The sequence below is a fragment of the Anoplolepis gracilipes genome, chromosome 7 (genome assembly GCF_047496725.1).
Source record: "Anoplolepis gracilipes chromosome 7, ASM4749672v1, whole genome shotgun sequence".
NCBI lineage: Eukaryota > Metazoa > Arthropoda > Insecta > Hymenoptera > Formicidae > Anoplolepis > Anoplolepis gracilipes.
This window is the reverse complement of record NC_132976.1, coordinates 6377468-6390644: the sequence shown is the minus strand read 5'-3', so window position 1 is coordinate 6390644 and position 13177 is coordinate 6377468. Positions and strand designations below refer to the sequence as shown.

The 13177-nt window shown below is 29.1% G+C and overlaps 3 protein-coding genes across 8 annotated transcripts; all 3 read left to right on the top strand.

The window, feature by feature from the left end:
- The first annotated feature begins 800 nt into the window (after nucleotides 1–800).
- LOC140667904 (kinesin-like protein Klp61F) lies at nucleotides 801–6268 on the top strand. Its single transcript, XM_072896252.1, has 16 exons — nucleotides 801–1031; nucleotides 1546–1693; nucleotides 1807–1956; nucleotides 2147–2307; nucleotides 2391–2540; nucleotides 2639–2875; nucleotides 3008–3383; nucleotides 3462–3733; nucleotides 3860–3999; nucleotides 4063–4181; nucleotides 4259–4612; nucleotides 4751–4978; nucleotides 5105–5284; nucleotides 5374–5596; nucleotides 5664–5782; nucleotides 5902–6268. The coding sequence occupies exons 1-16, from the start codon at nucleotides 967–969 to the stop codon at nucleotides 5938–5940; spliced, it is 2961 nt and encodes a 986-aa protein (XP_072752353.1). The 5' UTR covers nucleotides 801–966; the 3' UTR covers nucleotides 5941–6268.
- Nucleotides 6160–7048, top strand: LOC140667905 (neuroligin-4, Y-linked-like; the record flags this gene model as incomplete). The annotated part of the gene is made up of 3 exons (XM_072896253.1): nucleotides 6160–6268; nucleotides 6425–6615; nucleotides 6694–7048. Coding segments are annotated over 3 exons (513 nt in total), but the record flags the coding sequence as incomplete, so codon positions are not given.
- Nucleotides 7049–8704: 1656 nt separating this feature from the next.
- LOC140667482 (NF-X1-type zinc finger protein NFXL1) lies at nucleotides 8705–12697 on the top strand. Of its 6 annotated transcripts, none has more exons than XM_072895483.1 (5): nucleotides 8705–8837; nucleotides 9378–9650; nucleotides 9954–10066; nucleotides 10177–11863; nucleotides 11948–12695. In XM_072895483.1, exons 2-5 carry the CDS (start codon nucleotides 9387–9389, stop codon nucleotides 12395–12397), a joined length of 2514 nt encoding a protein of 837 aa, XP_072751584.1. In that variant the 5' UTR covers nucleotides 8705–8837; nucleotides 9378–9386; the 3' UTR covers nucleotides 12398–12695. The 6 variants fall into 6 exon arrangements, with proteins under 6 accessions (XP_072751584.1, XP_072751586.1, XP_072751587.1 ...); XM_072895485.1 differs by having other exon boundaries at nucleotides 8794–8893; XM_072895486.1 differs by lacking the exon at nucleotides 8705–8837 and adding an exon at nucleotides 8901–8983.
- Nucleotides 12698–13177: the final 480 nt, after the last annotated feature.

Genomic DNA, 13177 nt, shown 5'->3' with positions numbered 1-13177 from the left:
ACTTCCTGCCAAAAATGTATGACGTGTACACACAAGCGCGAGTCGTGTACATGTGGCGTCGAGCTTGCACACGGCTTGCGTTTGTGTGTGCGTCATTCGGACTATGAGCCGCGTAATGTGTAATTGGTCCGGTATCATTTCCTTGGTAAACGCGACGGACCTAGAAGCCACCTAAGATACATGTTCAAACTTAAACTTGACTACGAGACGATAGGGTATTGACCATACATAGGAACGCTTTCAAAAGTACGCGTACGATGAAAATATTTCAAATGCAACATTTCTTTAACGTACAATTCATTACATATTTAGTAAATAGCAATATATATTTAGAAATAGGCTGAGTGCCTTACTTGTTAAAAAATTAAAAAATATATATATAAATACTTCAAAATTATCGTATATATATATAAATTATAATACACACACACTTTTTCTATTTCTCTCATAGTTGCATGAAATATTAACAGAACTATAAGGTGTTTCGACACAACAGGTGAGACAAGATGAGCGTTTAAAAGAGATACAACCAGAGTATGTATTTCAATTATGCGTCTGAGAAAACGCTATTCGCGCTAAAAGTATTCTATCTTTGTTACTAAAAGTTGAACAAGGACAGAAAACACTAGTAACGTCGCTTTAAAGGCATTCCAAATAGTTACATTATGGCGTAGCCAATCAGATTCACTATCTAACTTTTCTTTTGCTATTTATGCTAGTTTTTTTTTTTCGTAATAGTTGGTATTAGTGATTGTTACTCTAGCACGCCATCACCTAGCGGCAATTGTGTAAAAAATCTCAATTCAAATTCTCCAACGGATGCTGTGTCCTGTGTCTATTGTAACTGCTAGCGTGTAGCGTGTAGCGTTTACAAACCGAAATTGAATACGGAATAAAACATATCGCGAAAGAAGTGAAATCGTACCAGTTGTGTTATAACGAGAAATATTCAGAGCGCAAGAAATCATGATGAATGAAGCACGTAACAAGAAGGATAAGAACCAGCATATACAAGTTTTCGTGCGTGTTAGGTAAGCAAGAATAATTATCCCTTATTCCGTACTGATGGATCATTTTTGTCTGTGATTTTCTAACAACGTCAATTTCTCGAAAACAAATAATAAAATAATATATTTAAGTAAATTATCTTTCAAATTTATTATTTTAATCTTTATTTAAAATGTTCAAAAAAGGTATATATACATTTTATCAGATTTTTTAAACACTTACATATTAGTAAACTTATCGAAAATACACTGATCCATCTCTGTACAGTTAGAAGGTGCCAAAAATAATACAGAGTAAGGATTAAATTTGAAAAACTAATGTTTTACTATTTCAAAAAAGACTGAATCCTCTGTACATTCTGAAAAGTGTATTAAATTCTTTCTATAAAGTCTAATTTTTTGTTTAATTTTAATTTTCTATTATTTATAAATATGAATTGAATAATTTTATATAGTCACACTAAGAACTGATTTTTTTTTATTTTTACACTAATTTTACTATTGAATTATCTTCATGGAATGGTAAAATTTTTAATAGGCCGATTAATGCTACTGAGAAGATTGGAAAATCGTGTTCAGTGGTGGAAACACCATCTAACAAAGAAATAGTGGTACATGAAAAGTCACAAGGCAGTCACTCAAAAAAGTTTACATTTGATAAAGTATTTGGACCTTCTTCAAAACAGGTAAAGAGATATTTCTTTATTTTATGTAAACAATTAAGATTTTTATCTTAAATATTTTAAGAAACACTTATATTTTGGAAAAAGAAAAATACAATATTATTTGTAATTTACAGATAGATGTGTATAATGCAGTTGTTAATCCATTGCTGGAGGAAGTACTGGCAGGATATAATTGTACAGTTTTTGCGTATGGTCAAACTGGAACTGGAAAAACATTTACTATGGAAGGTCTTAGCAATGATCCAACATTACATTGGCAAAGTGTCAGTTCTATTTTACATAAAATAATATTATAGTAAATGTAAAATTGCAATATATATAAATTTTTGTCATAATATATATGATATATATTGTGATAAGAAATAAATATAATAATGTGATATTAAATATATATATAAACTTAATATACTTATATAATATACTTATATAAAATAAATTTATATGTACATATAGGAAACTACAGCTGGAATTATACCTCGTGCATTGAGTCATTTGTTTGATGAATTACGTATGTTGGAAGTACAAGAATATACAGTTCGAGTTAGTTTTCTTGAATTATATAATGAAGAATTATTCGACTTGCTATCACCTAATGATGATGCATCTAAAATAAGGTACTAAAGATTAAAATGTATTTTTATAATAATAAAATGTGAAAGATACATGTATTATTATTCATATTTTTAATCTTGTGTAGGCTTTACGAGGATGCTACGAGAAAAGGTTCAGTAATTATTCATGGATTAGAAGAAGTAATTGTACATAATAAAAATGAAGTCTATAAAATCCTAGAGAAAGGATCCGAGAAAAGACAAACAGCTGCCACTTTAATGAATGCTCACTCAAGGTTGTTATTTTAATTTATATATGTTATTCATTTATTTTTTTAGAAATGATATACTTTATGTTATACTTGTAATAACACTTTTAATACCATATTTTCAGTCGTTCCCATACAGTATTTTCGATTACTATTCATATAAAAGAGAATAATATAGATGGGGAAGAACTTCTGAAAACTGGAAAATTAAATTTGGTAGATTTAGCCGGAAGTGAGAATATTGGAAGATCTGGTGCAGTTGATAGGAGAGCAAGAGAAGCAGGAAATATTAATCAGTCATTATTAACTCTTGGTCGAGTTATAACAGCGCTTGTTGAAAGAGCACCTCACATTCCATATAGGTAATTAGGACAACATTACAATGTATTAACAATATAATTTTATATGAATATGTATAAATAGAGAACTAGCATTTTTATCAAGTTTTGTAATCTAAAATTAACCGACATTTATTATTTTTGTATTACATTTAGGGAATCAAAATTAACAAGACTTCTGCAAGAATCATTAGGCGGACGTACGAAAACATCAATTATTGCAACAGTGTCTCCAGCAAATATAAATCTTGAGGAAACATTGTCAACATTAGATTATGCTCATCGTGCTAAAAATATTACAAATCGTCCTGAGATCAATCAGAAATTGTCTAAAAAAGCTGTACTTAAAGAATATACAGAGGAAATTGAAAGACTTAGAAGAGATTTAATAGCAGCACGTGAACGAAGTGGTGTATATTTAGCATTAGAAAATTATAACGAAATGCAATTATTGATTGAAAACCAGAATAAGGAAATTGAAGAAAAAATAACTCACATGAAAGTGCTTAAGGAAACTATGGAAGCTAAGGAGGTATAGATACATGATAATAACGATTAATATTTTATCATAGTAATTTGTATTATTATTTTATATTTTATTTTTGTTTAGCAAATATTTAATGATTTACAAGTAAAACATGAGGAGCAAACTAATTGTCTACATGAAACCAAGAAACAATTAGAAACTACCACATATGCTTTGAAATCAGCTGCTGCACGTTTAGAAATGACAGAACGTGAGAAAGAAGAACAGTGTCACTTAGTAGAAAAACATGTATCTACAGAAAAACAACTTTCGGCACAAGCACAAATACTTTTGAATGTTGCTGACACAGTAACAACTGATGTAAATAAGCTTCAGGATAAAATTTCTTATAAGAGGTAATTGCATTTGATTTTATCATTTTAATATAGGATAAGAGATACCAATAACAACTTTAAAATATTGGTATTATTATAATTATTTTAAATTGTATTTAATGTACATCTATACATATATATACACAGGCAATTGGAACAGGAAAACGAACATCTCGGTCATCAATTTCGATGTAACATAGCAAAACAGTTTCAAGACATGGAGAATAATGTTGCACTTTATTCGCAAAATTTTCTACAGTTTTGTACTTCCATGAAAAGTGAAATAGGTAAAAGAAAATTATTAATGTATATAAATGAATATCAGAATATACATTAGACTATCTTTGTAGATTCACAAGTAAAGCTGTTCAAAAAGGATATAGATTCATTAATTCATCATGTGTCAAATGATATTATTAATAAAGAACAATCAATAGTAGATGAATTTACAAAAAATATAAATATTTCGGTGAGTTATTTGCATATATGTGAAAAAAACAAAATGATATAATTAAAAAATTTCTATAACAAATTTTTTTATTTTAGTATACTCGCTATCAACAATGGTTGAATGCAGAAAAAAAATATTCATCTGACCTGATTCAACATGAACAGGACTTTTTAAATGACACATCCCTAAAACTGACATCAAAAATTAATGAATTGATAGAAATTAACAATTTGCAAATTGCAAACACCCTACATCAATTAAATGATGATGTATCTAAAAAATTTGAAAAGTTATTGGAATATACAAATGAATCAATAAGACAACTTTGTGATCGTAACATACATGAACGTGACAATTTATGTAAAAATATGGATGACATGAGAAAAAACATAAAAATTGTTCATGAAAATGAGAGTAAAATTATGGAGGAACAAGAAAGGTTTAAGAAGGTATGAGCATAATTTGATAATAATTTTAATATTATCTCATGATTATATTTTACTAATATTTTTTTATCAACAATTTTAAATAATTATTTTTAGTAATTTTATTTACAAATATGTTGTAAAATATAAATTTTTTTACAGTCATTTGAAAATTTATGGCTACAATTTAATAACTTCAATAAAAACGTGACTGAGAATCATTCTAATACATGCACTACTTTGGCTCATGTTAATGAAATTTGTGATAATATGGATACCACTATTCTTGATAACTATCACAAATTTGTTGAAGGAAATGAATCTTTAAAAGAAAAAATTCAGAACAATATAGATATACTTAAAAGTGATATTAATCATAGAATAATAAAGGTATTATTTAATATTTTCATTACATCTTACAACACTTTTCTAAAAATTTCTTAAGATGATTAATTCTTGTATAAGAAATGAAAATATCAAGATAATATATATGTTGATTTTTTTTCGTTCTATTAGAATCAGACAATAGCAAAGCAGTTTGCAGAAAAAGGCCATAATTTAACTGACGAATTTCAAACTAACATAAACAATCATTGTGATGCATTAATGCAGAACAATTTACATATTGAGGATGATAAAACACAAATGGAACAACAATTCTTAGAAGATAATTCTTCTTCTATTGGATTTATCGAAGTAAATTTATTTTTATTACTTATGTGTTATTAAAATTATTATTTTACAAAACACATTAAGTAATATATTTAATCATATTAATTTTGCAGAATATCCATCATATAATAAAGGAAGGATATGATAATCACATAAAACTTATAAAAGAAGCCGAACAGAGAAAGCTACAAATGTTTATAAATCTAAGTGATGAAATTGAAAAACAAAATAAAATTTCGTCCGGTTGGAATGACAAAACAGCTACGGAACTGCATTTAATACAAGATAGAATCGGAAAATTCCTTCTTGAAGATTTACGTCACGATACACCAACAGGTAAGTCTTCGACTTTTATGTAGTGCTAACTTTAATAGTCAGACTTATTTAACATCTTTTTTTTCAGGTTTAACACCTGCAAAAAAGGAATATCATTATCCACGACGCTTGGTTGTAACTTCGCCACACGAACGAATCCTTCAAAGGTTTAGAGAAAGAAGATCTCGTGAAAAGTCTGATGACGAAGTAAATATAAATATTGATTTATTTAAAAATATTAACATTTCTAAAAAATGAATCTTAAAGATTACTGACCTAGCAAATATAGCGATATATAAATGCTGAAATGTATTATATTCTTGTAGGATATAACATTGGTCGATAATAATACGCCGAAGAAATAATCGCAAATATAAACGTAGTTAAAAGTTTCAACTGTGATAATTGATTATATTTTATATTTACTGATAGAAATTAATTATACATTAGATTTACTGTGAGATGATATTTTTATACAATGATACGATGTAATAATAAGCAATATAATTGAAGTTTGCATTATCAAAATAAACAAAAAAGTTAAAAATTTATAGAACTATTTAACAGATCTAAGGTATACTTGATATTATTTTTGTTTTGAAACACCAGAAGAGAACATTAAAGCTCGTAAATATAACAAGAATTTAGTTTATATGGCTGGTGTCACGACTCAGGAGGCAGCGTTTATTATAAGTATGTTATTTCACTTATTTTTATTTTATTATTTTTTATCGTTTTTATTTCATTGTATCTAGAATTTTACTATTATTTATTTTAATTATACATTATTATTATACTGTAGATTATTATACATATATATATATATATTTTATAATTTTTACACTACAGAAAATATTGATACATTAGTGAGAAATCAGTACATAATAAATTCTGAATTATTTAATCAAAAGGTTTGGGAATTAGTTCTGCAATATAATTACACTCTAAATCCACAAGGTGTTTATGAAGCGATAAAGTACATGTATACATATTGGCCGGATGCAAAGAACGTTACACACATTCGTGATCAGTATATAAATGTAAGTAATGTGACATTATCAAATAAAATTTCCGTTACATTTAGCACTATCTTTTATCTTGATTATTAATATTTCCAGCTCTTATCAGACTTTCATTATGTTGCACCATATGATAAAATAGCAAAACTCTTGGTGGAGAGACACATACCAACCTATCTGTATGTTCTAAATACCTCAATAGAATCACTCAATTTGCCCAAATGGACTAGAGTATCCCATGATACAGAACTTCTCTGGCTAACAGGAGTATCGTTTATGGATTCTAATTTTCTATACATATCTATAATTTAAATTCCATAGCATCTATTAATGCAAGATATTAAGGCAGAATTTTTCCACAAAAATGGAAATTAAGTCGAGATATGTGGACCGACAACGGTCGTAACATGAATCGCTTTTTTATGGAGGCATACTCTAATTTTGCAAAACATGGGTATGTATCGAATAATATTGCTTACTAGTTAGTGATATGACATTGTAAATAATTAAAATCATTTATTTTATTTATTTTAGAAACCCGACGCCTTCACAAATTTGGGATTGATTTTGATCTCGCTCGTCATGAACAATTGCGTTATCTCAATATCAATACAACGTTTAAAAGCTCTATTCAAATGAATTATCGTCAAACAGAGAGCGCGTTCTGGTTCACATATTTGCCGACTGTTTTCGGTTAATTCATTCCTACATATCCTGCTGTAAAATATTCGAATTTTTATAAATTATGCAACTAGTTAAACATCTATAAAATAGCTATTTTATATCCGTCGATAAGGACAAAAATATTTACACCATTGGAAGAACATTTATGTAGTTTATATTAAGTCTGCATATAGTATATATAAAATATTAGAGTATATATCGATTTTAAAACCTTGACACTTTTGTAAAAAAAAAAATCGAGTTTATTAAAATAATTAAATATTTGTGAATAACAAAGAAAAGTATAGAATAGAAGGTATTTATTTTTATTTAGGAATTTGATTTTTTTCACTTCAACATGATTATTTGTGTGTGTGTGTATTTTTGAATATTTAATATATTCATTATGTGTATTCATGTATATGTGTGTAGTAGATTTATTCATAATACTTGTAGGTAGGTTTCAAATGAAGATAATGAAATGAGGTTTCAAATCATTCAATTCATTAAATATTAAGTAAATAATAATATACAATTAGATTAGAATAGACTGAGTGTCTTATTCGTTAATGTTAAAAAATCAAAATGTGTGTGCGTCATATGTGTATGTGTGTGTAAGTACACAAATATTTTATATACAACAACTATATGCATACGTTTAATATTTTTACATTTAAAAATGTAATTTTATTATTAATTATCTCATTGCTACTTTATTTGTAAATGTAAGTCTGACACTTCTGAGATTACAATTTTTTATGATTAAGCAGATAAATATACATGTAAGAATATTGCACAAAATTGTATAAAAAATCTGAAATTCTGTCAATATATCATTATAAATCTTATGCAATTACAATATTTTCTACACATATTTTAATTTATTTACAAAAATAAATCGTCTCAATCTTTATATTAAAAAGTATTAGAAAGGAAAAGTCTAACAATTTAAATTTATAAAGATTTTTTTAAGATCATAAAATGATATACTACGAGTATAAGATTTAAAGTTTTAGAAACTTTGCAATCGCAATTCTTAAATTTTCGATCAATATAATTTTTACTTGTTTACATTTTCCTAAATATTTGTCTAAATACATTTCTAAATAATATTTTATCGATTGTTGTAAAAGTTTATATTTTCGCGCTTTGCATCTGCATATCTTTTAAAATTATAATTATAATTTTTTAATCACTTTTTTACCCTTTCTCTCCTTAACTACGATTAACTTTACAACTTAAATAATCGTAAAATTATATCTTTTTCCACAATTTGTTTCTATGAAGGTAAATTTTCACGTGCCGCTGAAATCGATTGCTTGAGCGACAAAAAGGATCACATGACCAAAAATAAAGATATCAATTCGTCATTTTTGGTCACGTGATCCTTTTTGTCGCTCAAACAATCGGTTTCAGCGGCTCGTGAAAATTTACCTTAAGGGTCCAGATCAGAAATTTGCAAGCTTTGTGATGCAGTCCAGTTGATAATATAAAAAGCTTTGAAGTGTATGGTCCTTTTGTTCCATTGATCAAGCAAACAAATACTTTGAAGCATCTGTCAAGTGGACGTATTTTTATATGTAAGAAACCGAATTTTTTAACTCGATTGTGTGCGAATGTGTGTGTAATACAATAAGTACGTAGTATTACATACGTGGTATATGCAATATTCATATGTCATAAAGTTATTAGTTGTAATATATGTAGTAGTAAAAGATATTAAAAGGTTACTTAATCTAATATAATTAGGATTAATTAGTGTTAATCTGTAAAATCGATAGAAACGCAGAGAAATCGGTAATGAATTATAAGAAAATATAATTTGTTATTTGATTGTGTTGACAGAAGTTTGCCGGTAAAATGTTTATTATTCAGCAAAATAACACAAGATGCAAACTAACTATTAATATATATATTTACTAATATATTCTAATGAAAACGTGTATATGTACGAAACTATTCTGTAATATAAATAATTTTTTACATTCAATTATGATGAAAATTATATATGCCTTTAATATTGGTTGTAAACAAGCTGTGTAACGTATATATATATATATATATATACTTGTGTGTGTGCATTTCTAATTGTCACATTCATTTATACTATTAAATTGTAGAATTTCAAGATGCAGAAATTTAAGAGAGCTCAAGCACAAAATAAGTTGTCCATCGAAAGACACTTGGAGGCCAATATGTCATTAAATTCATCTAGCGAAGAAGAAGATGAAACAAATGAGGAAGATGTCCAAAATGTGGTAGATAAAGTATTGTTGGCATATCAGGGACAAGGCACAGATGCAGAAAAAGTGATATCATACTTAGTTAATTCTTTCCAATCAAGTAGTGCTGTTTGCCTGATATGTATATCAACTGTCAAAAAGATAGATCCGGTACATTCAAATCTAGCATGATATGTCTTGTAGATATATTAATTACATTAATTACAGTTAATTGTTAAATATATTTTCAAATGTGCAAAACTAGCGATTTTTGCAATTTTTGTCTATATTAATATTATAAGTAACAGTATTTATATACTTAATATAATCTTAAAATGAAAGTTTTTAAATTGCTGTAATTACATTTTTTCTTTATCAACTTTATTGCTCAAGTTTTTCAAAAAATATAAGTTTTTAATATAATATATTGTATATAAAGTAGCTTATTATAATTGTTCTGTTCTTCTTATACAGATATGGAACTGCAACAAATGCTACGCATTTTTGCACATGTCCTGCATCTTACACTGGATCAATGACAGTTTGAGCTACAAACGAGCTAAAGGAATCACACCAATTTGGGCATGGTACATATCATGAATTTATATTACTTTAAAACAGTAACATGTAAGACATGTAAAATATATAAGTTAAAAATTCTATTTAATTTTTATTAATAAAAATGCATATATTACAGCCCAAAATGTCGCATGGAATATGACCAGGATTATATACCAAGATCGTACGAGTGTTTCTGTAAAAAGATTATAAATCCTCCGTATCAACCCTGGATTATCCCTCATTCTTGTGGTGAAACCTGTGGTAAGCTCTTACAGCCAGAGTGTGGTCACAAATGTGTATTGCTCTGTCATCCTGGTCCATGCCCACCATGTGCAAAGATGGTATCAGTCAAATGCTATTGCGGCAAACTACCGCCGCAGCCACGTCGTTGCAATGCTAAAAATTGGAGTTGTGGAACAATATGCAACAAAAAATATGAATTTTGCTTACACACTTGTAATAACTTGTGTCATGTTGGAGAGTGTCTCCCTTGTATGGAAACAGTATTACTGAAATGCCGTTGTAAGAGTAACCAAAAGGAAGGAAAATGCTACGAAGATACGTGGACTTGCGAGAGACCTTGTAACAGAAAATTTTCCTGCAATGTACATACCTGCGAGAGTACTTGTCACTTACCTGATGATTGCGGTAATTGTCCACTGGAAAAGAACAGATGTTGTCCTTGTGGGAAGAAACGATACGAAGTTTTATGCAGGCAACAGCAAGTGCCAACGTGCGGCGATACTTGTGGCAAATTGTTAGACTGTGGATCACACTTTTGCAACATGAGGTGCCATATTGATCGTTGTGGTCAGTGCTTAGAAGTGATAACAAAAGCCTGTAGATGTGGCAGTTATACCAAAGAGATTGCTTGTGGAAAAGAATTTCACTGCAACAAAAAATGTACACAAATGCGTTTGTGTGGCAAACATCTGTGTAATAAAAAATGTTGCGATTGCATATCGAAGAATACATCTAATCCCTGCGAGAAGACGTGCGAAAATATGCTTAATTGTCGGAAACACAAGTGCGCCGCACCCTGTCATAGCGGTCCTTGTTATCCATGCACAAGAATGGATATCGTGCAGTGTCGGTGTGGCAATAGCAAAATAACAGTACCATGTGGTACCAGAAAGAGAATCAAACCGCCGCCGTGCAACAAATCTTGCAAAATTCCTCCTGTCTGTCATCATAGCAAGAGAGAAACCCACAGATGTCATCAGGGCCCGTGTCCGCCTTGCAAAAAGATTTGTGGCTTGACGCACAAGAGATGTGGTCACTCTTGCCCAGCTACTTGTCACACAAAGGTCTGGGTGAAGGTCAACACAAACGGAGTAAAAACACAGCCCATTGGACCTTGGGAAAAGCCTGGGAAAGACATTATGGAATTGAAGACTTTACCGTGCCCACCATGTGAAATTTCTATGCCTGTGACCTGTCTCGGTGGTCATGAGATGCGTCCTTGGCCGTGTCATATGTCGAAACCGAGCTCCTGTGGCAGAGCTTGCGGTCGATTACTGCCGTGTAAAAATCATACCTGTGAGTTGACTTGCCATAAGATACAAACTTCTGGTGACAAATCGGACAGCGGTACGCCGTGTATGGAATGCGAGAAGGAATGCCAGTTTGCACGTTTACCGGGTTGTACACATGCATGTTCACAACCTTGTCATCCTGCGCCTTGCAAACCGTGCAAGCAATTGGTGCGAGTCTCTTGCCATTGTGGTATTAGTACCCTTTATCGACACTGTGTAGACTTGATGACCGCTACGAATAAGAAACGCGACGAGTTACTTAAATGTGGAAACCAGTGTCCAAAAAATGTAACTACGCTCATGTAATCTTGGTGAAGTATATATAAATTTTGCGTCTTTTTTTTAATAGAAAATATATTGTTTTTATTTTAGTATTCGTGCGGCCACCGTTGTATCAACGATTGCCATTCAGGAGAATGTAAAGGACAGGAGCAGTGCAGCAAGAAAGTTAGATTATGGTGTAAATGTAAAAGAATCAAAAAGGATTTCCTTTGTTTGCTTCTTCAAAAGGAGAAGATTACTATAGAATGCGATAGTGTGTGCGAGTCATTGAAAAAAGAGAAAAAGGAGGCCCAAGAAGCTATTGTAGCAAAGAAACGAGAAGCAGAGGAGCTACGTAATCGGGAAGAGATTGAGAAATTTGAGAAAAAATTCAAACCGCGCCGAAAGAGGAAAGACAAGTATGAAAATTCGAAACTATCCCAAGGAAACATGGGAAATAAGTATTGGAATGCATGGATTTTAGCGATTATTATAAGCATTATAGGTATAATAATAATATATACAACTTCTTCTGACTCAAGTATACTTGAAATAAGTTGATTCTAAAAATTGGCCTGAAATTAATGACTACAATGGTCAATTTACAATAATAATTATATATCTGTGATGTATTATCAGTGCTTGTACAAATATTACGACAAACAATTTCATGTATCTTATATATATCAATGAAAAAAGTTATAATATTGTGAGCATCTTTTATACACATTTATTAAAAATGATAGAGAATAATCATTTAAAGATATTCGATTTTTATTTCATGAGATTTTAACAATTTTGTGATAAAATTAAGATAAATTCTTAAAGAGAGAAAATTGAAAGATAAAGGAGTATAAACTAGCTATTAAGTAGATAAAAATAAACCATGAAATATGTAGCTTTTTAGACATTTACAAATTATATATGTATATTTATGTTATATATAAAATAAGTAATTCTTATATATTATTTATATTATATGAAAAAGAAAATAGAATAAAATTTAAAAATAATTATAACCAAAATAAAAAATAAAAGTTTAAAAGTTTACATTTTTGTAAACATATACAAAAAAATTATACATATTTAGAAAAAAATGCTTTGATAAGAAAATTAATAGATAAATTAAAAAATGAAATTATATAAAATATTTCCCACATGTATGTACATCTTTTTTGATACTTGTAGATTGCTTGAATCGAAAAATTTTCTTTTCAATATTGCATCTAAAGCTTAAATGTCATAAATCTAGGAGATATTTCTAGATCCATGTTCAATATATGTTACAAAATTAAAGAGAAAACAGTATAACAAGTAAAAAAGTGTAAACTTTTTTAGAGC